Source organism: Mytilus galloprovincialis, chromosome 3 (assembly GCF_965363235.1).
Source record: "Mytilus galloprovincialis chromosome 3, xbMytGall1.hap1.1, whole genome shotgun sequence".
NCBI classification, from domain to species: Eukaryota; Metazoa; Mollusca; class Bivalvia; order Mytilida; family Mytilidae; genus Mytilus; species Mytilus galloprovincialis.
In genome coordinates, this window is record NC_134840.1 from 44,583,336 (window position 1) to 44,606,322 (window position 22,987).

The 22,987-nt window shown below is 30.9% G+C and overlaps 1 protein-coding gene across 1 annotated transcript; it reads right to left on the reverse strand.

Annotated features, from left to right (window-relative positions):
- Window positions 1-500: 500 nt before the first annotated feature.
- On the reverse strand, window positions 501-21,058 carry LOC143068063 (uncharacterized). Its single transcript, XM_076241809.1, has 20 exons — window positions 20,907-21,058; window positions 20,248-20,412; window positions 19,530-19,963; window positions 18,670-18,846; window positions 18,114-18,191; window positions 16,035-16,122; window positions 15,300-15,404; window positions 14,751-14,944; window positions 13,972-14,015; window positions 13,085-13,202; window positions 12,044-12,147; window positions 7,821-7,923; window positions 6,891-7,117; window positions 6,630-6,696; window positions 4,840-4,925; window positions 3,977-4,097; window positions 3,313-3,354; window positions 2,147-2,245; window positions 1,516-1,564; window positions 501-731 (listed from the first exon to the last, which is right to left on the reverse strand). The coding sequence occupies exons 1-20, from the start codon at window positions 21,001-21,003 to the stop codon at window positions 706-708; spliced, it is 2,424 nt and encodes an 807-aa protein (XP_076097924.1). The 5' UTR covers window positions 21,004-21,058; the 3' UTR covers window positions 501-705.
- Window positions 21,059-22,987: the final 1,929 nt, after the last annotated feature.

Consider the following 22,987-nt stretch of genomic DNA (forward strand, 5'->3'; position numbering starts at 1 on the left):
CATGCACACCTTCAATATATGCACTAACAGCCAACAAACTTACAACTTCCTAGAATTCAAACTGTACAGGGAATAATCTGGAATAGCTATGCACCTCCAATGCAAATATATACTTCAAAATGACAAATTTTAACTATATTTATCTCCAAAAGCTAGCTAAGTTCAGCCAGCTAATTGAAGACTTCCTTTTATTAAATCTGTAGAAGGAATTATCTAGAATATCTGTATACCCATATTGGAACGGACTGAAAGAAGAAGGGCAGACGGACTGACATGGTTAAACAACATATTTCCCCCAAACTTCAGTTGCATTGATATGCTTTCTAAATGGATGATCGTTTAATGTACGTCACCTTGCACAATATTGGAAACAAACTAAAAAAAACGATAGTTATCGAAACATCTGTAACAAACTAATACAAGACTTCAAAAATAATAGTTCTAGGTCTCAAGCCATTAGTACAGATATTGCTCGCTTTTAATCAGTACACATCACTCAATTATTACTTTTGGCTATCGATATTTTATTGCTATAGCGATACAGTTTATACAGTGTGATTAACAACAGAAAATATAGCAAAGTCTCAAAACGTTTGTCATCTTTTTAACCACCGTTGACGCATAATTGAGTAATTGATAAGAAACAAAAGCAGAATTTATTTGCACAGCTTTTCTACCATAGCATATTAGATGGACAGTCAGCTTTTACGATACCCAAGCATACTTGTGATCTGTAAACATATCAACAACTATAAAATTACGTTTGACAAGTTTTGCGTATGGTTTGGTATGATAGAGTTTAACACACATTATCATATTTTGTTTTGTGTTTAATAATCCACTAAAATTAGATGCGTTTTGCAGCAGCTATTTTATTTAATGTCACCTTTATTGAAATATTTTCAGATCTATTGATTATTTAAGCATTTCAATGAAATTTTAGCTAGAAATAGTGTAGATTTTCAACCAATAATCAATTATAATTTGTCAGTGAATATCGTTTGTTGCTGTGTTACATGTTTGTTTTTCGTTCATTTTTTTAAACATGAATTAGGCCGTTAGGTTTCTCGTTTGAATAGTTTAACATTTGTCCTTTAAGGATCATTTATAGCTGACTATGCAGTAAGGATTTTGTTCGTTGTTAAATGCCGTAAGGTGACATACAGTTATTAGTTATTGTGTCATTTAGTCTCTTGTGGAGAGTTGTCTCATTGACAATCATATCACATCTTCTTCCTATATTGTAGACACCAGTCTAGTTTTATTAACAGTGTTAATGACTACAATATTTAATATTTTAACTGGAGGTACAATTCGTTATTTCATCCTCAAAACATAAAATGAGTTCCTCATCTGTTAAGCATTCACAATAATTTGCAATGATTTTTCAAAATGTACCTATACTTTACATGCAGACTACGAATTTTTTAGACAAACAATCTAAATGCATTTATTTCAATTAACAAATATTTGTTAAGGGATTTTTTTTATATAAAATACTTATAAACGGTTTACCTCTTGGCGCATTCTGAATCTCCAACTGAACATCCGAAAACATGTTCTTCTGAAACAAAATATGTTTTGCATTTTACCAGTAAAATATCTCTTGGGATAAAATTGTTTATATTTTAGGTTCAATATTTATTAAGTAATTAGTATTGATACAAATTAGTTTACTCTGTGCTTAATCAAGTTGAATATGTTTCTTGTAGATGGTCGTCTCACAGTAAATCATACTAAATATCTGTACTAGTATTTTAGTGAATAACACCGTTATACCGAACTTAAAAGCAATATGTCATTATCAGAACACACCACAAATAGACTTTTGAAACAAAAAGTATAAGAAGCTAAATATAAAAACAATCGTAATTTTAACTTCGCAATCTACAGCTGGACTTCAAGCGTAACTCTAATGTTATTTGTGTCTGAAAGATAAATAATCGTATGAAGATTTAAACTCGCTTACGAAAAGAAGGTAATTCAAAATAGTTTTGTACAATATAGGCGTAATATTGTACAGTACTAAAGCAATACTTACCCTGGTACTAAAGTAACTGAAAAAAATTCTCATGTTTGAAAGGTGCATTACGAAACTACATTGTTTTCAAATGAAAGCTTTAGATAAGTCAGTATGATAACCAACCCTTTTATTTCTTTTAACTATGACTGTCATATCAGGGTCAGCAAATGTTCTTTGAGTCGAACTGAGTCTTTTCTTTTTCTCTAGAAATTTCTTTCTGATCTACAAACATATGATGAAATATTATAGCAAAACAAAAGAATTAAACATTATCGCGTTACTTATGGTATTGCTGTTTTTGGTGTTTGCTTTAAATGCATACATTTTTATCCTACACAATTTCAATTTTTAATTAAACTCATGAATCCATTGAATACATAAACTATATGATTGTAGATGTTCACAATTACTACAGAAAACCTTCAACTTTAACAGGCCATACCAAGATAAAGAAACAATTATTAAAATATAAGTTATGTACTGATATCTTTATTGATTCGCCTTATTTATGCAACAGTTGGATCATGAAGTCTGTACCCATCTTGAGCTCCTTTGGTATTTTTGATGTTCGTGTTTCTTATTTTAAGATGCTTTTGTTGGGTTATGAAGACTATTAGTTTGTCGTTTTTCGCTTTTAATCATTGCGTCCAGTTTGAATATTCCTTTGTTATAACCCATCTCTCATTAAGTGTAAGTATCTTTTATACCAGTAACGACGAAGACAAAGAATCGTGGTGTTAAAAAAGTGCGTATTGTAGAATGTTAAAAAATATTTAAAAACTCAATTTGATTTATGATTTTGTTACCCCTTCCAATGTTGTAGAGTGGTGTCCATAACCAAAAAGTTTAAAAAAAAAACAATACCTTATACACAGGTAATACAAACGAATGCTCGGATTACTGAGTAAACACATGCTATCCTAAACAATGAGCTGCAATAAAACTACCATATCAACAATAAACACCTCTTTGGACAAAGCATGTGCGTTTTTTTTTAATTTCCGTTTGTAATGAACACTCGACGTTAAGCTCCATGAAAAAAAACCCAAGATATACAAAACATTTAAGGATATCAAAACAAAAAAAAATACTTAAGTTACTCTTCGAGACTTAAGGAGTGACAAATAGTAATCATTATCATTAGAGTAAAAGGAACATATATATATATATATATATATTAAAGCAATTCTATACTGAATAGTGATGAAATGATTTACCTTCATCGTGAAAGTAAAGATACATGGATTTAAAAGATTGAATGAGTGTCTTGATATTTATGTAATACTTACTTCATCGTTACAGATACAGTGAAGGAAAAATATCATCATTCCCTATAAAATATTCGTGAAATATCATTCAGAATAATGCATACTGGTAATATTAGTATTTGCATATTATTTTATTCTTTCTTTCAAAAAATTGAGAGTTAAAAACTATACTGATTAGTATTCTAATGATGTCAGTGTAAAAATGTAATGGTGACTATAAAAAGTTAGCTCGAGTCCATTTGATGGTAAAATACAGATTTAGAAAAAAATTAAAAACTTTTGATTTAGAAGTGTTTTTTTTTTAATTCTTGGAGATTAGCTTCTATCCAAGTTTTATAAAAATTCTGTATCTAAATGATAACTTTGAAAAAAGTAGAAGGTGAAATAAAAATAATTGTTAACATGATTTTGCTCTATGTAATATCTTTAGTTCATAAACAAAACTTCTGTCCAATCATCATAAATTCCACGGAATCTAGATACGTTTGTCTTACTTTCACGTCAGTAACATATATTTTAAATGTTTTCTGTGTACAAGACGTTTCAAAGTCACCAGACTTTTAATTTATTACACCTCATAAGCTTTTCTCTAAACGATTCATAAGTTTGATGTCATGTGTTTTAGTGTTTTAAGTGTGTTGTTTGTAGTATAACAATAAATCTCAATTAGGACAAACTGACCTACCTGTAGGGAGTTTCCAACAACAAACAAATAGTGAAAAGTCGCATGAAGTGGAACAAGGATACCTAACAGCCAGGTTATACCTAATAGAGGCAGCAAAAACACCATAGCCCTTATACTGGCTCTAAAACAAATTAAATTGTAAACTTTATAAACAACCATATTGTTAGTACAAAATTACATAGTATGAAATTCAAAACAGTGTAGCTGTGGCCATTGATTGACACATTAAAATCATTCATTGACTGGGACAATTTAGGTGAACGTTTGTATGTAACGACCAATGCTCACTATGTACTTTTTAAAGACACTTAAACTATGGGGTCACCAAAGGTTCTCAACACCTAAATAAAGTAATTCGAAAAATTAATCAGAAATAACACGATATTTTGATTTATATTAATTATATAAATCAAAACACAAAGGTTATTCCTGATTAATTTTTCGAATTATTTTATAATTAAAGGCGTTAAGAAACCTTTGTTGACCCCACAGTTTAAATGTCTATCGTAGGTACGTCATGAACAGTGGTTGTTACAGACAAACGTTCACGTAAATTGTCCCAGTCAATGGATGATTTTGATGGGTCAATCAATGGCCACAGCTACACTGTTTTGAATTTCATACTATATATCAAACTAATTCGTTATTTATCTGTGTTTAGTGTTATTCGAGCATGTACAATGCATGTGTCGTTATGCAATGACCACAAGGGGGCTTAATTGATTTGATTTCAAAATGCTGTATTGGTATTTCCGAATTGCAGCAAGCTAAAAATATTGAATATGTAGATCAAGTATATATTTACTTAATTAAGATATGTTGTTATATTTCCTTTCTAAATCAAATAGTAAAATTGCACATACCTTATTTTAGCAGTTTCCGATTTGGTTGAAATAGTTTGCAGTGAAAGAAAAACTTTCACTACCAATCCTAGCACAAACATGTTGAACTGTAAAAGAAAATAAACCATTATAAAATTCTTTTCTCTAAAAGTCGTACACCACTTTTTTGTCCCAGCTACTTTCTGTGTTATCATTTTTAATTTCAAGTATTCAAACATGTAGCTCTTTTGTCGTTGTTAAGTTTAAAAATGTGATACCCTTTTAATGCCAAAGCAATGAAGAGTGTGTACTGTGCTGACAAAGGACAAAATCACCATTATTTTAATTGCATACAAAAGCGAACTGGTTCCCGGAACTTAGGAAGTACATAAACAGGTTTTTTAGGTAATAGAAAAAGGCACAATGTACCCTCTTTTTAAAATTGCATGCAGTTTTTTTTAAATTATATTTAATTGTATTAGTCGAAAAGTTTCTGCAATGATCAGCAGTCTTACGTCTCTCATTTGAAACCAAAATTACAAAAATGCTCTACATATTTTTAAAGTAGCACCCATGTGGATGGGTGAAAAAAAGGGACTTTTGTTTTCAATATTTACTACTTTCTGGTATGTCCTTTCTAACCTGGCCCAAATTAGTGGTGTTACATCTTAAACACGACAAATTTACAAAGACCAACGACAGGTATTTTCAAACCATATGACCAGAAAGTATTTTTTTACATAGCAGTCAGGTGTCGTTTTGGTCTGTTGTACTGTCCAAAATATTTGATAGTTCTTGTTGTCTTTGTGAGTTCCATCTTCACTTGTCACATACACAGTTCAAAGGATGAATATATCATAATAGGTCTCAATTGAATCTAATATAAAGATACTAAGAGAATAATTAAGATTTAATTAGAAGTAACTTACCAGAAACAGAAGTCTATTTCATTTGCGTTTCACTTGTATGACATGCGTAGGTATATCATGTATATTATCATACATTTGAAGATAAAAATATGTGCTACGATTACCAACGCAACAACTTTACCTCAGAGTCCAAATTACTAACATTTTTTTAAAAGCAACTATAGTTCATCATTCAGTCTTTCACCATATTAAACATCTATATCGTAAGGTGGGCGATATGACGAAATGTAAACCAACGGCCTGATTTATGTACAAATAAATATTCAAAAAAACAAATATGATCAACACAAACCAACGATAACTATTAAAATATAGGCACTTGATACGGGACAGACAGGCAGAAACAAGGCCCATTAAGGAAATTTAAAAACAAATAGAGGCGGACTCCAAATTTTATAGACGAACCGCGCGTCTGACGTACTAAATTATAATCATGGTACATTTGATAACTATTATAGGAAAAAACTAATTTCAGAAAAAGAGAAAAACAAAAATGTTCTGACATAGAGTACAATAACAAAAATATCGAACTCAGAGGAAAATTCCTCACGGAAAGTTCAATATCAAATGAAAAATATACAGCTGAGACACAGCAAACAAATGCAAAACAAATACCATATTCCTATCTTGGAACAGGGATTTCTTTATGCAAAAAATGATGAAATTAACTGGCTTAACCAGTAAACAAGATACACCTACAACATGTGTCTATGTAAGACATGTACTTATGCCCCAAAACTAATAAACTTTACAGATCGATTACTACATTATCACTTATTTAGGTTTGATGCCATTGCTATACAGATTTTGGATCCTGAGTTATTCCTGTAGATTATTTCATGTGAGATTCATAAAAGTAAATTAAAAAGAGTTTCTGTCAATTAAACAAATAAGATATCATACCATGATTATTATAAGCATTGGTCCCATGAAAGCCCATATCAATCCATCATCTGTAGATAACCAACAACTGAAAGATAACAGCAGTGAATTACTGGAACTGTGTTTACGATTGAAGTTACCATATTAGTATGTTTCTCATGTTTGGTCATTGTTAAATAAAACATATATTGTGTGTAAATATCTTATGAAAATGATCGAAAATTATGGTTTTATTTAAAAGGCTAACAAAATATAACATAAAAAATATACTAAATTTGATACCTATGTCGTTCGCCTGTGCCATAGTTTGGGAATTCTGCACCAATAGACACAATTACGATCAGAAGAGGAAATCCCCAGCCAACAGCGCAATATTTCATTCTCTTGTTTCCTTGATTATATAAGCCTCGTGTGCAGGAAAGATATAATGCAATTCCCTCCACCATCATCCATGAGAAAGAAGACAAGAAAAAGTAATGCATAACCATTGCAACCACCTTACACGCAACCTGATTAAACATTAGAACATAGATTAGAAAATATACAACTTGTAACTTGTCATTATTTGTGGTCTAAATTTAAACATGCAAATCAGTTTTTAATTCGTTTAATGTGTTTGAGCTTTTGATATTGCTATTATTTAACGAACTTTTTGATTTGACCTTTTCTTTGAGTTCGATATTTTATTTTTTAATTTGCTGAATCAAACAACTGTCTATGGTATCTTTAAAAGGTTTGGTCAATATTATTTCTCCTGTAAGATTGACTTCCAATCCTTTAATATGTTGCCTTATATTATATAGCCTTAAAGTAAGGTTCGATACATAAAAAAAAATCAAAGATTCTGGTGGGATCTTTGAAGATTGCTTATATCGGTACTAGCATCGGTATTTTTTTTATTTTTTTTATATAAAAAACTTATATGCATTGAGATACAGTTACGAAAATGTATGGTCCCACATCCTATCTTTTATATGAACAGATATAATTGTGTTGACTGTATAGCTGACTACTGTTATGTAGTTGTCTCATTGAGTATGATTTACAATCATATTACATTTCTTAATTTTTATATTTAGCAATTATCTACAAGTAAATCAACAGCCTTCATTTGCTAAGAACGGTTTAAGATAATATACATATTTTACATGCAACTTTTGTTATGCCATATAATATGCGTGTAGACACCAAAATTGTTTAAAAAGTATATACCGTATTTTCAATAGCATCGTTGGATGCTACCATGACCAGCTGTCCAATCAGTAATGCAATAGATAAGTTTCCGTGAATAAGAATAGTCTCTTTGCACATAAGTCTAAAAAAAGGAATGTACGATGAAAATTAAAGTCATTAATAAAGAACAGACAGGTATTTCACCCCGAAGAAAAAAATGTGTATCTGTTATGACGATTCTATAGATATTCGACCAGTAATGAAATATATACAGTGCTATACCAGGTGTCATATTTGTTCGATATTTTTTTAATTAAAGAAATTGAAAATTCTATAATAAAAATATAAGGATTGTACCAGGGGAATTAAACATTAGTTAATATACCTCCAACGTTACATTAACAAGAGAAAATAGCCAATTCTCCATAGTATAAAATAATTGGACAACGCAAAAATACTAAAAGACGGGTAATGATAAGCAAGGAAGTTCAACTGGTGATACACATAATATTGTTATTGAAACAAGGAGATGATAGACGACGACATCGATGATATATTTTAAAGTTTATGATATTAAGGATATCTACGAAAGCCGAGAAGGCTCACCTTAAATACAGAATTCAGCATTCATAATTCGGAATTCAGAATTCGGAAATCATTTTTATCAAATGTTATAACATACATATTGTAATACTTGATATATGTTGCAATTGTGATATGAACATTATATGCCTGTTATCTATTCCACCTTATATAAATAGTTTTTTTTGTCAATAATCTATAGAAGGCGGGGTTGCTTTTCGTCATATCTTTGTGTTCATCCCTTTTCGTCCATTAACTCCCTCAGAACATGTCTATTACACGATAATATGAATACCACCCATTCCCACCAGACCCCATCCACGAATGTATCCAGTTCGGAAAAAAAGAAGCAAACAACCGTTTAACGTCAAATTAATCGGTTCTTCTTCACTATTGCTGAGCATGCAGGTGGACATGTTCACTGTAAAACCAACAGATGCGTGTCAGATAGTGACATCTTTACAGTACTGACCTAAAATCAATCATCACTTTATCGGACTCGTATCTAAAACTATCATTCTGTAATCGTACAATCCATACGCTGAATATTTCTATCTGTCAACATGTGTTTATAACATCCCCTGCTGTGGAAATTAATTAGCACAAGCTTAATGCATTCGAAATCTGCTAATTATCAAGTGTTTTGTGTTTGTGATTTGTGTATTTGATGTCCAAAAGATGTCACGCCGATTCGTAAGTATTCATTTTAATTTATATTTTTAGCATTAAGATAGAAAATAAGAATACTGATAATAGTAATAAGAATAATAAATATGATATAGGTAGAAATAGTGATAATTAATAGTTTATATTAATTTTATTTATATTGTTTCGACATTTAAAGTCACAAGCAGTAAATCCATTCAGAAAAATTAAGTTTCAATTAATACAATCCTCTTCTGAGCCTCTTAAGTTCTCCTGTATAGGCAAAGTGTAAAACGTTGACTGGACAATTATCACGATTGTTCCAGTGTACGTGCTTGTGTATATGAAGGAATAAACTTGGTAAAGATAATTGTATATTCCTTTATCCTTAATAGAGGGTAATAATGGGGGTACCTTCATGACGTACAACGTTAATAATTCTTGCCAAATGACGTTAAATAATAATTTGTAGTGCATGACGATAAAATGTACACTTTCTTTTAGACGATAAAAAAATCAGATGATTTGACGAATCACGTTATTTTTTTTCTCCAAAAATTACGGTAACGATAATTATTTGAGACTTCGACGAATCACGATAAGGATATTTTGACTAATCACGGTAAGATCTTAACCAATTTGACGCTAACGGTAGCCAAAAATTACCGTTGGACGGCTGACGGCGAAGGGCATTACCACTCTTTTAATATGACGCTTATTCAGAGAGCGACGACTTGTGCGATGATGTTTTCAACGTTAACCGTGCATAAGATGCAGGTCAATATCCAATAAAAAACTTTAAAAGAAACGTTGCATTAGAATAATGCATTTATTTTTATACTTCTTATCATTTCAGCTTGTGATTGCCTCTCTACTTATAGCAGAAGAAGCAGTGTTTGAAGATGACCACCCAATACTTAATAAGCATGAATCACTGTTTTGATATTGTGACGTCATATTTTGCAAGAAGCTATACAAATTTGGAGATATTATCAGCTATGACGCTCGGTCATAATGTGTCGATAATTTTAGCAACTTTAAAAAGAATATTGAAAAAGCTAAAGCTGTATCGACGACGTGAGGAAATCTGTGACATACTTATGTTCGAAATATTGAATCAAATAATATTTCTGCATTTCAATATAAAAACAAAATATTCTATCATGGCAGATATAGAGACGATGGATTCATAGTATATGATGGAACATCAGATGAAATTATAGATTTTTTTCGTCTAGCAAATAATTATAACCACTTATTGAAGTTCACCTATGAAATAAAAAACGATAAAATGTCGTTCTTGGATGTTGATGTAATTAAAGGTCAAAGATTTACAACATATGGCATTCTTGACCTCGAAATACATTCTAAAGAATCAAATTCTTATCTGTTTCTGCACAGAAAATCAAATAGCTGTCACTCACAGCATGTATGCAGAGGATATATTAAAGACGAAGCAATACGGCAAATTAGAAACACAAGTGACCAGACAAACTAATAAACTAAAAGTGAAATTATTAGATAGGGGTTATGATAACGTGGAAATAAATGATAATATTACTGATGCTTTATCAATTGTCCGTACTGATTTATTACAACAAAACAAATCTAAAGAGAAGCTTTAACAACTAAATATAATCCATGTATACGTAAAATAAAGAAACGTATAATGAAACACTGACATTTATTACAGTTCGACGAAGACTGTGTACAAATATTCAATACAGCACCAATAGTTGCGTATAGCAAACATAAAAGTATTGGATATATACTTAGTAGATCAAAGTTAAAGACTTTAACATAAAATTGACAGTTGGACCTCTGATGATGGCAGATCTATCATAATAACTAGATCTATTAAAGAATTAAAATATAAATATATCAATATAAACATGAATAATTTTCATATTTGATTATATTCAAATAATGCATCTTAAAATTACCATCCCAAGCTTAACTGCCGAAACATGTAATTAATAATGTGTCGGGTCCTATCATGCAATATGGGAAGTGTGGTTGCATGGGTGTTTTATTATAGCAAAAAGGGATGTTATACAGTGTGGAGATAGAGCATACCGGTGAGGATTACTTCAAAGCTAGCAAAATGCTAGAATCCGTGTCTCGCTTTGCTATTTTCCCATAAATAATCAAGTTTTGCCAGAGATACTATCTTTCGATCATGAAAAAGCTTCTATTTAAGTTTTATGTAATTCTATATTTAATTTTAACGCTAAACGGGTATTATTTTCTTTGATTGATTAAAAAGACAGGGAATAGAAACAGCGTAGGGGTGTATGATGGGAAGGTTATGAGGGTGGAAGTTAGAACCATATACTGCCAGAGTCGGTTTCAAACCAGTAAACGCACAAAGATGAAATGAAAAGCAAACCCTCCTCTATAGCTCATGCCATGGACAAATAAATAGATTTCTTTGTAAAAGAAGGAGAAGATGATATGGAGACAGTTATTGAATTTACAACAAATAGTAATTATTACAATAATAACTCAGTTTATAACATTAAAAAGAATAATATTTCCCAATTCTGAATTCCGAATTCTGAATTCTGAATGTTGAATTCTGAATTATAGGTGAGCCTTATCGGCTTTCGTAGATATCATATAGATTTTTATTACCGTCAGGGTTTTAACCTCGTTCGATCAAATTCAATGTGCTGCATGCCTTTTCATAGATTTGTAGATCTATTTGATGCAAAGAATTATACTTTAAAATGTCTTCTAATAACTATTTATATATCATGTCTTACTTGCAGGGCAAAAAACGACTTCTGAGCACAGTGCTTCTGAGACGATTTATTAATTTACTCATCAATTGTGTATTGCCAGATGAATCATAATGAGGTTAGGTCTACTTAAGATGACAATAGTTATTCCTTTTAACGTATTGTTATCCATTTGATTGATACCCTTATGAAAAATGCTTGCACGATAATGGTTATTCGAATAGAACGTAACAAACTGGCGTGTGTTATACAATATTAATAGGTTAAATATACTTTTAAAGAATCAAAACCTACTTTAAGTATGCAAATGCTACAACGGTCATCCCCAGGCATGTTATTGATATGCTACATCCAATTGTTGTCATAATCATGAGAATATTTTCTTGATTAATGGATACCTAAAAATATTAATATTTGACAGTTCAAATTTGGTTTTAATGCGTTTTATGTTTAAATTCATATAATTGTATGCGACTACGGACGAGAATATTGTAGGTATCCTGGAGAGTATATGCCAGTAATCAAACTCTACTTTTGCTTGTTTTGTGGAGTCATCTACTAAATACTACATTTTAATGTGCTCAATAATAAAATGAAATATATGTCATTTGGAACATTTTCATATTTTTGTTGTTATTTGATTTTTTATATACTTAAAACTTTGATGAAATAAGCTCAAAAATGCAGTTTGTATCATTTATGTGACGAAATGATCTCAATAAACGCAAGCAGTAGAATTCGTTTTTAAGATGAAAATGAATTAACAATTTATTACATCTGGCGGATTAAAAGTTCACAAAAATCGATCACCTCTTAATGTAGATATTTCAAAGTCTGATGAAGGTTAATCCAGAAATATAGCGCATCGGTCGGACAAATCTATGATCTGTAATTTACACTCAGTCTGATTAGAAATATGGTCTTAGAAACAAGATTATTTTTCGATAACAAAAAAGCTTACAAACATATTGATTTACAGAAACAAGTTAAAAAAAATCACGATGATCATTCGTTTTACTATTGCTGAGATATTTTGATAACATTGAATACAAGTAAACATTATTTCAGTGGTTGTCGTTTGCATATGCGTTATATATTTGTTTTTCGTTCATTTTTGTACATTAATTAGGCTGTTAGTTTTCTCGTTTGAATTGTTTAACATTGTTATTCCGGGCATTTTATAGCTGACTATGCGGTATGGGCTTTGCTCATTATTGAACGCCGTACAGTGACCTATAGTTGTTAATTTCTGTGTCTTTTATGTCTCTTGTGGAGAGTTGTCTCTTTGGCAGTCAAACCACATCTCTTTTTTTATATTAGAAAATTTAAAAGTACCTCCTTTTCATCATCAAAATACATAACAAGTACAGCAAAGTTAGTTAGATGGTCAAACATACAGGTTGTATAGGTATCATTCTTGTCTAATATTACTCCTACGTCAGAAGCCCAACCTCTGCAAAAAAAATATTTACAAAAAATATCGAACTTCGACACCCTTGAACTTTAGTTCAATAGAATCCGATCGCAACGTAAACGTTAAGACAATCTACATATAGGCTAATGTACTCTGCTTTGTAGGAATAGTCATTGTCTACGGATAAAGATGTAATATTTGTTTGTCGCTTCTATTACCATTATTTTTCTACATCATTTCATCCATGCCTGACACTTTCGCTGGATGCTGATGATCAAAGTAACTTCTACTCTAATGTGAAACCCGTCGTGATCAAGTATGTTGAACAATCATGTCCTTTTGGTATGTTTTGCCTCTCTTTTGTATATTATGGTTAGTCATCATGCAATAGTAGACTGGTAATTCACTCTTATCTTACCTTAAGGCTATCAAAAAAATTGACCAATTTTGAAATTGAAACAATTTGTTCATGAAAAAGTAAAAAAAACATTAATAAAGAAAACACTTAAAACTTTAGAAAGAGAAACATAACGCCCCTTTAAATAATTCTATGCATAGTCGCAAGTGCTCTGGAAGAGGTAAACTGATCCTGTTCTACATTTTGCATTCATCGTTTTGCTTATAAAAGTACAAACTCGTTGATCAGTCTTATTCGTTAAATCAACAAGTTATTCGTTTAAAAAATACTTGAGTACTGGTTTTTGTTATGTAATATTACAAACTGTTAGGTTGGCGTTTTGTTTGAACTTGATTGCTACAGTTTTATTCTACAAATTGCACGAAGGTCTACTTTACAAAACAAATTTACTTTAGATTGAAATCCCAGTAGGTACATATACGTCTTTTCTCCCTCTGAAAAAGAAAGTTGAAATTATACATCAAAGCGCAATAACTTAGGAGGAAGAATATATGCGGATGTTTTCTTTGAAAGATCACACTTGTAAATATCATCAAATAGCATATCGGAACAAACACATAAATACAAAGATATGTGTATCAAAAACAAAAGAAAACGTCTTTATAATACTATTCAAACTTAATATTTTAAGTGAGCATTTTGCACAACCTAATTATTGTGTGTTTACCGACAAATTGTTTTCTATTGTTTCATAATTTCATAATTAGTTCACCAAAGATGATAAGTAAATACATTTGGTGATCCATACACGCGTTTCGTTCACACAAGTATAATCAATGGCTTTTGTATCAAAACAGTTTGAAAGCAATTTACGAGGTTAAAGAGTATATTATATTATAAGAATTGCACTAGAATGTGCTAATTATAGTTTGTTTATATACAAGTACACCAAATTTAGCATCGCGGTCGTTTGTCAGTAGCACAGGATTTGATGACAATTTCAGAAATACTGTAATATGTCAATGAGAAAAAGGCTCAATCTGTTTTAACCGCAATTTAAAAACAGTTCAACATAATATTTTATATCCATAAATTTTCAGGAATCAATGTCTAATAGATACCAGAATTATCTTGCCGAGAATATCAGTTAAAAGTTTTGCATACGCTAGAAGCCTTAACTGGGTGTTGATTTTCAGATTAAAAGATGGCATTCTTTTATTTTATCTTACCCTTCTGATTTCTGTAGGTAATGTGATAATTATAGCCCCTGTTTCATTGACTGCAATTGCACTTGGAGATGTGTTATTCAATTCTTCTAGAGACACAGCAACAACATTACTACTGACTTCTGCCCCTCCAAAATTGTTACTTCCTCCCAATTTCTCACCAAGTGTCTCTTGAAAAACAACTGTTGATATTCGAACTAGAATACAATATATATGTATTTATAGTTATTGTATCATAGTCAACAATATAATTGATAACAAATTATAGATCATTCGAAAATTGTGTCCAAATATTGGAGAACCTAGAAAAAGACAAAAATCATTGATCTGAATGTACTAGATTGCATATATTTGTATAAAAACAATCATTACGCTCCTAAAAACCTTGAAATACTTTCTGCCAAAAAGTATTTCATAGCTAGATTTCAAGAAATGAACAGGAACTCGTGTAATATTCAATTTGAGGTTTGATTATGGTTGATACGATGGACAACTTAAACTATTTTGAATAATTTGTGTAAAAGTTTAATTAATTTGGATTATAATACTCACCTATTCTGTTGATAAACAACTTATGAGAAAGAACAATATTTCCACCTGATGTAAAGACTTCAAAGCTTGATGTTATGTTTTCTTCAACAGTTCGAGTTGATATATCTATTAAAAAACGTTAAAAGTTGTTATTCATAGATGAAAAGATAACAACCACAAATGTACTTATTATGTTGAATCAATGTCTATATCAGTATTGCTTACAAAACTATAATAACGAAAACTATCTACTTTTGAAGCTTATACTTGAGAACCACGATGAATTATTTAATTATTATTTTTCTCCATTCTTGAAGTATATGATAAAAAGATCATAACATATCATTTTTCATATCATATGTATTATCAGCATTCGGCTCTAGAGCCTATAATCTGATAATATTTATCACACGGTTTTACTTATATATACGTTTTTTCATGTCCAATAGTAGCCGGGAGTCAGTGTCGGTTGCTTGTACTAGTGGCCAGTGTCGATATTAGCACTAAAATACCCATATTGTGCCCCGAATTTAACTTACGATATACAATAAATACAATATGTAATGAATAGAACATACTAGCATTTTCAATACTAAACCTTTTATAAGCTCTCGGTCAAGAACAGCATTCGCCATTTTACGCCATTTGACATAAAATATGAAAGTCTCAGTCTGATACCAGTGAAGATTTATGGAAAATGTCATGTAAAAATCTATAACAACCTATCTAAAGGTCCGTTAAATAGTTGACACTTACCAACTGCTGATGATGTAATAGAGACGGCTGTGGTCACGGATGATGTAACAATGTTTTGCATCGTCAATAAAATGTTTTGCATTGCATTCTGAAATAAAACCAGAAAAATGCATTTAACCTTTTAGATTTAAAAAAAATCTACACTTTAAGTACAAAATCGCCAGGTTGTTATATATCAAATTGAAACGGTAATTTTCTAAATAAAAATTAGCTCGTTTAAAGTCTAAGGTATGACCAATAAAAATTTCACAAACAGATTCTTTTTCTTACTGTATATATTATATATAAGAAAAGATGTGGAATGATCGCAAATGAAACAACTGTCCAGAAGAGACCAAAATGACACATAAACAACTATAGGTCACCGAACGGACTTCAACCATGAGCAAAACCCATTCCGCATGTTTTAGTAACATAGATAGGATTTTTTTTAGGAAAATAGACAAATAAAAAGTTGAACAGCATTGAGATCCAAAATTCCTAAAAGTGTTGCCAAATACAGATAAGGTAATCTATGCCTGAGGTAGAAAAGCCTTATTATTTCAAAAAATTCTAAATTTTGTAAACAGTTAATTTATAAATATAACAATATCAATGAATATTCATGTCAGTACAAAAAGTGCTGACTACTGGGCTTGTGATACCCTCGGGTTAGTGTTTGTGTTAAATAACGGTCTGATGAGTCAAATCTTTTCTAACTGACTTACCCATTCGGTTTTATATTAACCTGTTGCACCATTGTCCCACGTTAAGTGAGGATAAGGTGCAGTAAACATGTCTTTCCATAGCCTAGCCAAAAACATGATGAGTTTTTTCGTTTTTAGATTTGAAAGTTTAATTTCAAGCAGATATCTTTTTCGAAGAATAATAATTCTTAATTATTTGGGTTATTTTTTTCCAGCCACTTCATCTCATTTAGTTTTTTCCATTATCAATGTTATATAGTTTCACAGTACACAAATTGCACCTATAATATTTACAGTATATATTAACAGACGAAGTATTCACAGGAAAACTGGAAAACGTAAAATCTACGGAAACGCCGCCATGCATCCTCCATAAAAGGTCAACTTTAAATAAAATGAGCAAATAAGATAAGTTACAGGCAACAATGAAAAAATTAGTATGTATTGACCAATTTCAAATTGTTCTAATCATTTAATTTTTACGGATTCGAATGTAAGCTTGGATGCAATTTGGGTACGCCTCTTTACAATATCATGGATCGTTTTGAAGTTGGTTCAAAACCATTTTTCTATGATTCAATATGGATTCAAAATTAAATTGATGGGATTTCATTGTAAATAAGGATAGCCTTCAAACCAAACCCATAATTGAAACCATTATCTGGATCATATACAAGTAAAGGTGAACACATGCACAATATATTGCAATTTGAGTACCCTCGTGTTATCCAAATATGTATGGCATGCAAATACGGATTTTTTGTGTTATAAAAATTTACTGTTACAAAATGATAGAAATTATTATAAATTAAGGAATGTATCTCCCTCATGCAAAGCTCTGATTCTTTCACGGATTTGGCTATACTTTTTGGACCTTTTGGATTATAGCTCTTCATCTTTTATATAAGCTTTGGATTTCAAATATTTTGACCACGAGCATCACTGAAGAGACATGTATTGTCGAAATGCGCATCTGGTGCAAGAAAATTGGTACCGTTAATTTTATTACTACCACTGGGTCGATGCCTCTGCTGGTGGACTATTAGTCCCCGAGGGTATCACCACCCCAGTAGCCAGTACTTCGGTACTGGCATGAAAATACGGATTTTTTGTGTTATTAAAATTTACTGTTTCAAAATGATAGAAATACTTATAAATTAAGGAATGTATCTCCCTCATGCAAAGCTCTGATTCCTTTCACGGATTTGGCTATACTTTTTGGACCTTTTGGATTATAGCTCTTCATCTTTTATATAAGCTTTGGATTTCAAATATTTTGGCCACGAGCATCACTGAAGAGACATGTATTGTCGAAATGCGCATCTGGTGCAAGAAAATTGGTACCGTTAATTTTATTATATGTATTGATGTATCAAAGAATTATAAATTTTACCGTTTCTTCGCTTGCTGTTGCTATACTGGCATTGTTGCTCACTGTTTCCATGAGATTTGAAATAACACTTGCACTCTTCTAAAGAATGAAAAAACAAATACAAATATTTTTTTTGGAGATTTTTTTCATGGATCTTAACTCAAAATTATTTTCTCTTCAAAAAAAATTTATAACTAAAAGTAATTTTGAAAATAGAAGTGAGAAATGATACAACGAGAAACTAGTACCTCTTGTATCTTTTTCAGTTGCAATCGAGTTGATAAAAGTGATTCCTTTTTATTACGTTTCAAGTGTGGAGCGAGTGTTTTGATGTAAATATGTAATGCTTTGAACAGGTACATTAGAAACACAGTTCTATGTCAAAGTTGAAAATTGAAGCAGCCAATATTCAGTAGGGTTACATTATTACAAGTTATTGAAATTATTAGTTCAAAACTTTGCTTAGGATATTTAAAAAAAAGTATTATCTTTTCCTGATATTAAAGTTTGTCAATGAATAAAAAAACTTAGCATATAAGAATTTAAAAGCTTGTATATGTTGAAATAACCAAAGTACCTCAATTGTTGCTGTGTTAGAAGTTTTCCATTTTGATATATTGAGTAGAATATTACTCAATTCTGGGATTCCAAACTGAGTCGTTCCATTCGTCAGCATATCTAACTGAGTAAGAATAGAATTGACAGTGGCTATGTCCACGTTAGTACTATTGTGAGCATTCACTTCATCAATAACCTTAAATGTAAAATAGCAATGTGTATATAACAAGACCGAAGCATAATGCAAATAAACTCATCATAGATACCAGGACTAAATTTTGCATATACGTCAGACGCGCGTTTCGTCTACAAAAGACTCATCAGTGACGCTCGAATCCAAAAGAAATTAAAAGACCAAATAAAGTACGAAGTTGAAGAGCATTGAGTACCAAACTTCCTAAAAGTTTTGTCAAATCCAGCTTAGGTTATCTATGCCTGAAGTAGAAAAGCCTTAGTATTTCAAAAATTCAAAATTTTGTAAACAGTTAATGTATAAATATAACCATATAACATATCATTATCTCTTTGGGAGGGGTCGTATTTTCAGTGGCCAATACAAATCTTTCATTCAACAAATAGAATTGTAAATTATATTTAAAAGCAGGGTTTTTTTACGAATCTGTATCAACACATGATATAATTTAACACAAAATATCACTAGTTATATATCAATGGAAAAGACACTTTGTAGATTATACGATCCATAAAATTATAATTTTTTGATAAGGCATAGAACTAAAAACTACAACGTGTAACAACATTCATGCTGCACTTGTTTATTTTTTTTTAATTTGAAATTGTTACTTTTATTTAGTTGCGTGATAGTTTGAATGTAAATTAAATGCTTATAACCTTGATTAGTACATATATTTTACTTACTGTTTTAAGCGTTGGTGGTATATCTGTCAACGAGATGTTTAAGTTGCTTTTATCTATTACATGCAGCAACAGGTCCAAGAAGTTAGTGGTCGTCGATGGTGAAGTACTTTTTGAAACAGTTGTCATCGAAACAAGGTTAACCGGTGTTGGTTTAAAGGTTTTTGTCGTTGTCGTAAATGTAACGACGCGCTTTGTTGTTGTGGGAAATGTGACGGCAGCTGTTTTGCTGATATACGATTGTAATGTTTTGCTAATATAATCAGTTTCTGCTGTAGTTAATACAGTCGTGGTATTAGTTGTTGGACTGGTTGTTTGTGGTGTACTAGGTGTTATTGTTCGGTTCATCACATACTGGAGAATCCTGCAAAAAACTTGATCTCCATCTCCACATTCTTTTGTTGATATGTTGATAGAGGCTGAAGCTATAGAAGTACCTTAAATATAAATCATAGAAACATAAAAAAAAACTTAAAATCAGGCTGGAGAAAAAATAGTTTATTCTAAAATACGAGTTAGTTTTAAAAAAAAAATGTTTCAATCGGTTCATTTGTAAACTCAAGATACCATGTATAACTACTTAATTGTATAGTTCAAATTACATTTATTTTTTGTAAAAGTATTACTGGGCTATGTTTAGGATTATGTTCTACTTGTCGCCATCGTTTCTCTAATAAGTGTTTTGGTCACATGAGTTACGGTTGCTAGTATTTGTTTTCACCTGGTGGTAATTTTGTAGACCCTATGTGTTTTACATCACCAACAGCCGCTATTCTGTTTGACATGGAATCGTTATGTGTAATGGTCCTCTCAAATGGAGATGTGTTAAACGTCTTTACTACGTCAACTGTTGTAACAAAACCAGTTGTTGTCAGCTCTTGTGTATCTAGTCAAAAAAGTAAATTAAAAGTTAGATGACAAAATCGTTCAGAAAATCATTGTATTTTCCAAGCTATTTTACACTCGGAGACATTTTATTATCTACTAGATATTTGTCCACATCGTATTTTGACATAGATATGCCTTCCTTTTACATCGTTGTAATTACACTTCGTTTATCTCACATTATATATTCATAAATACATTGTATGTACTAAACTGGTGGTAATATTAAATATAAAAATATTCATAGAAAGATGCTGAATACACAGCATTTGTTGTCCATAAATTATTGTAATTAATCAGATTTATTTTTTACACAATATGAATAAAACTATGTAGGGATATCTGGTAAAGAATAACCTAAAAGACGCCTGTGTATGTGTCCTTTACAATAAAAAAAACCCAACCAAATGCTAGCTCAGTCGTATTACACAGTGACAGTTACGTATAATCTACATGTCCACAAATAGCGAAACAGATCACATTTAACAACTGTACCTGAGACTTCACTCGATGAGGATAATCTGGACTCGTTTGTCGTTGTATCTTCAGAAGTTAATATTGTCTCAGTTGTTAGCTGTATAGGATAAATCATCTTACAATAAAACAGAAGTAGTCCTAAGATAATTTCCCCTGAAAGAAAATTAGCTGTACGTCAAAGTGAGATAAACTATGAACATATAAAATTCCATATTGTATGATTTTCTCATCTATATCATTTCAATTTGACAATTAAAGCTTCAGATATTTGACAATCAAACTCGTACAAAAACAGATTGGTTGTCTGTCGTATCTCAATTGTAAATGTGTTATTCCTTGTTCACACTTAGAAGTGCAGTACGTGAAGAATACACTGCACACTTCATCCAACAACCATTACGATAGATTGTATCGGTGTATGTTTAGCTTATCCTTGCCGTTTTCGACAAAATGACATGGCTCTTCATTTTGTGCGACTCAGATTAGGATTTATTCCTTTATATCAAGATATATGCTCATTTTAACATGGGTAGGCATTATATTTGTCGATATTTTACACTGAGCGTTGGCGAGGTGTAAAATAATGTCAAATATAATGCTTACCCATGTTAAAATGAGCATAGAGCATGACATGACATGAAGAAATTATTTCGATTCTGTTAGGACAAATACTTTGTAGGTCAAAGCGTACGAAAATATTTATAAAATAATTGCCTGATCTCGTTTCCTCTCTGTAGAGTCTGTACATTACAATGCATATTTAATAACTTTTAAAACTACAAGCAGGGTAAATATATTTTGTTTGATAAACAACAAATAATAAAAGTTTATGTAAGCAGCTAAAATGTATAGATTTAATTAGAATAACAATGAACATAACGTTTTCCAAATTTCCAAACGAAACTCTTAAAAGTCTATCATGACAATTTCAGAATAAGTAGTTCTACATACTCATTTAAATTAATTTAGTGTGCAATCTTGAAGGTATTTGAAAAGAATACACCAGTGTTCAAAAATAAAAGAAGAAAATGTGTGGTTTGTATAAACAAAATCGAATGCGTTATTACCGAAAACATAATAGCGAGGTTACATGACTATTATACTTAGAGTTAAAACAAAGAAGAAGAAAAAACAATATTTTACCTTTCTGTTGTAACATCGTGTGTGTTTGTGGCTATCCAACTCCACTGTCTTAGAATGCTCAACATTATGTCGCTTTCCAGGAAAAATCATTTATCTTGTTTATGTGGGAAAACAGCAAATGTTGTATCCGACAGTGTCCGTTATGCTATCAAATACAATATAATTATTGCATGATAACATTCGAAATAGCCAGTTCTGCGTCGTCAAATGTCATAAATTAAATGATAAACTGCGATTTGTCTAAAGGTTTGTTTGAATTGTGATCATCAAAGTCAATTGGATTTGTCTTTGATGATATTTATTTGTAAATATCTTGGTTACTCCTGTAACAATATAACACTATGTCGCAATTATTTTCTTCTTCTTTTACAAAATGAAATTCTTTTTTACGTTTTCGGAAAATATAGATTGGTTACATGCTTTTATATGATGGCTAAAATATATAACGAATTAAATCATGAAGTTTCGAAATAAATTACTGAGCGACTAGTAGCTTATTGAAAAAGCAATACCTAAAAATAAGTATGGATTTTGGGATAAAATGATTTAGTAGTACGTATCAACCTCATAACGAAAATACCAAATTTAGTTAACACCCGATTGTTCTTGGTGTTAAATATAAAGTGTATCTACTTCATGATCAAAGTCAAAAAACACATTTGTGATTTTAGTTTAAATCATCAACGCGCTTTAATACATTTTTTTACGATGAATTATATGTGCCATTTGAAAATAATTTACAATTTTTGTATTTTTTGATAAAGGAAATTAGAAATTCACATGAAACCAAAACCAAAACTAAACCGAAAGAAAACCAAACGATATTTGTTTGTATTCTCATGTTTGTGAATATTGGCAGCAAAATCGACTTTCAATTTGGTGAGACTTTCCCAAAGGCATTGAACAAAACTTCCATACTATTCCCCTCTCAATATCATATTCTCCTCTGCATAAAC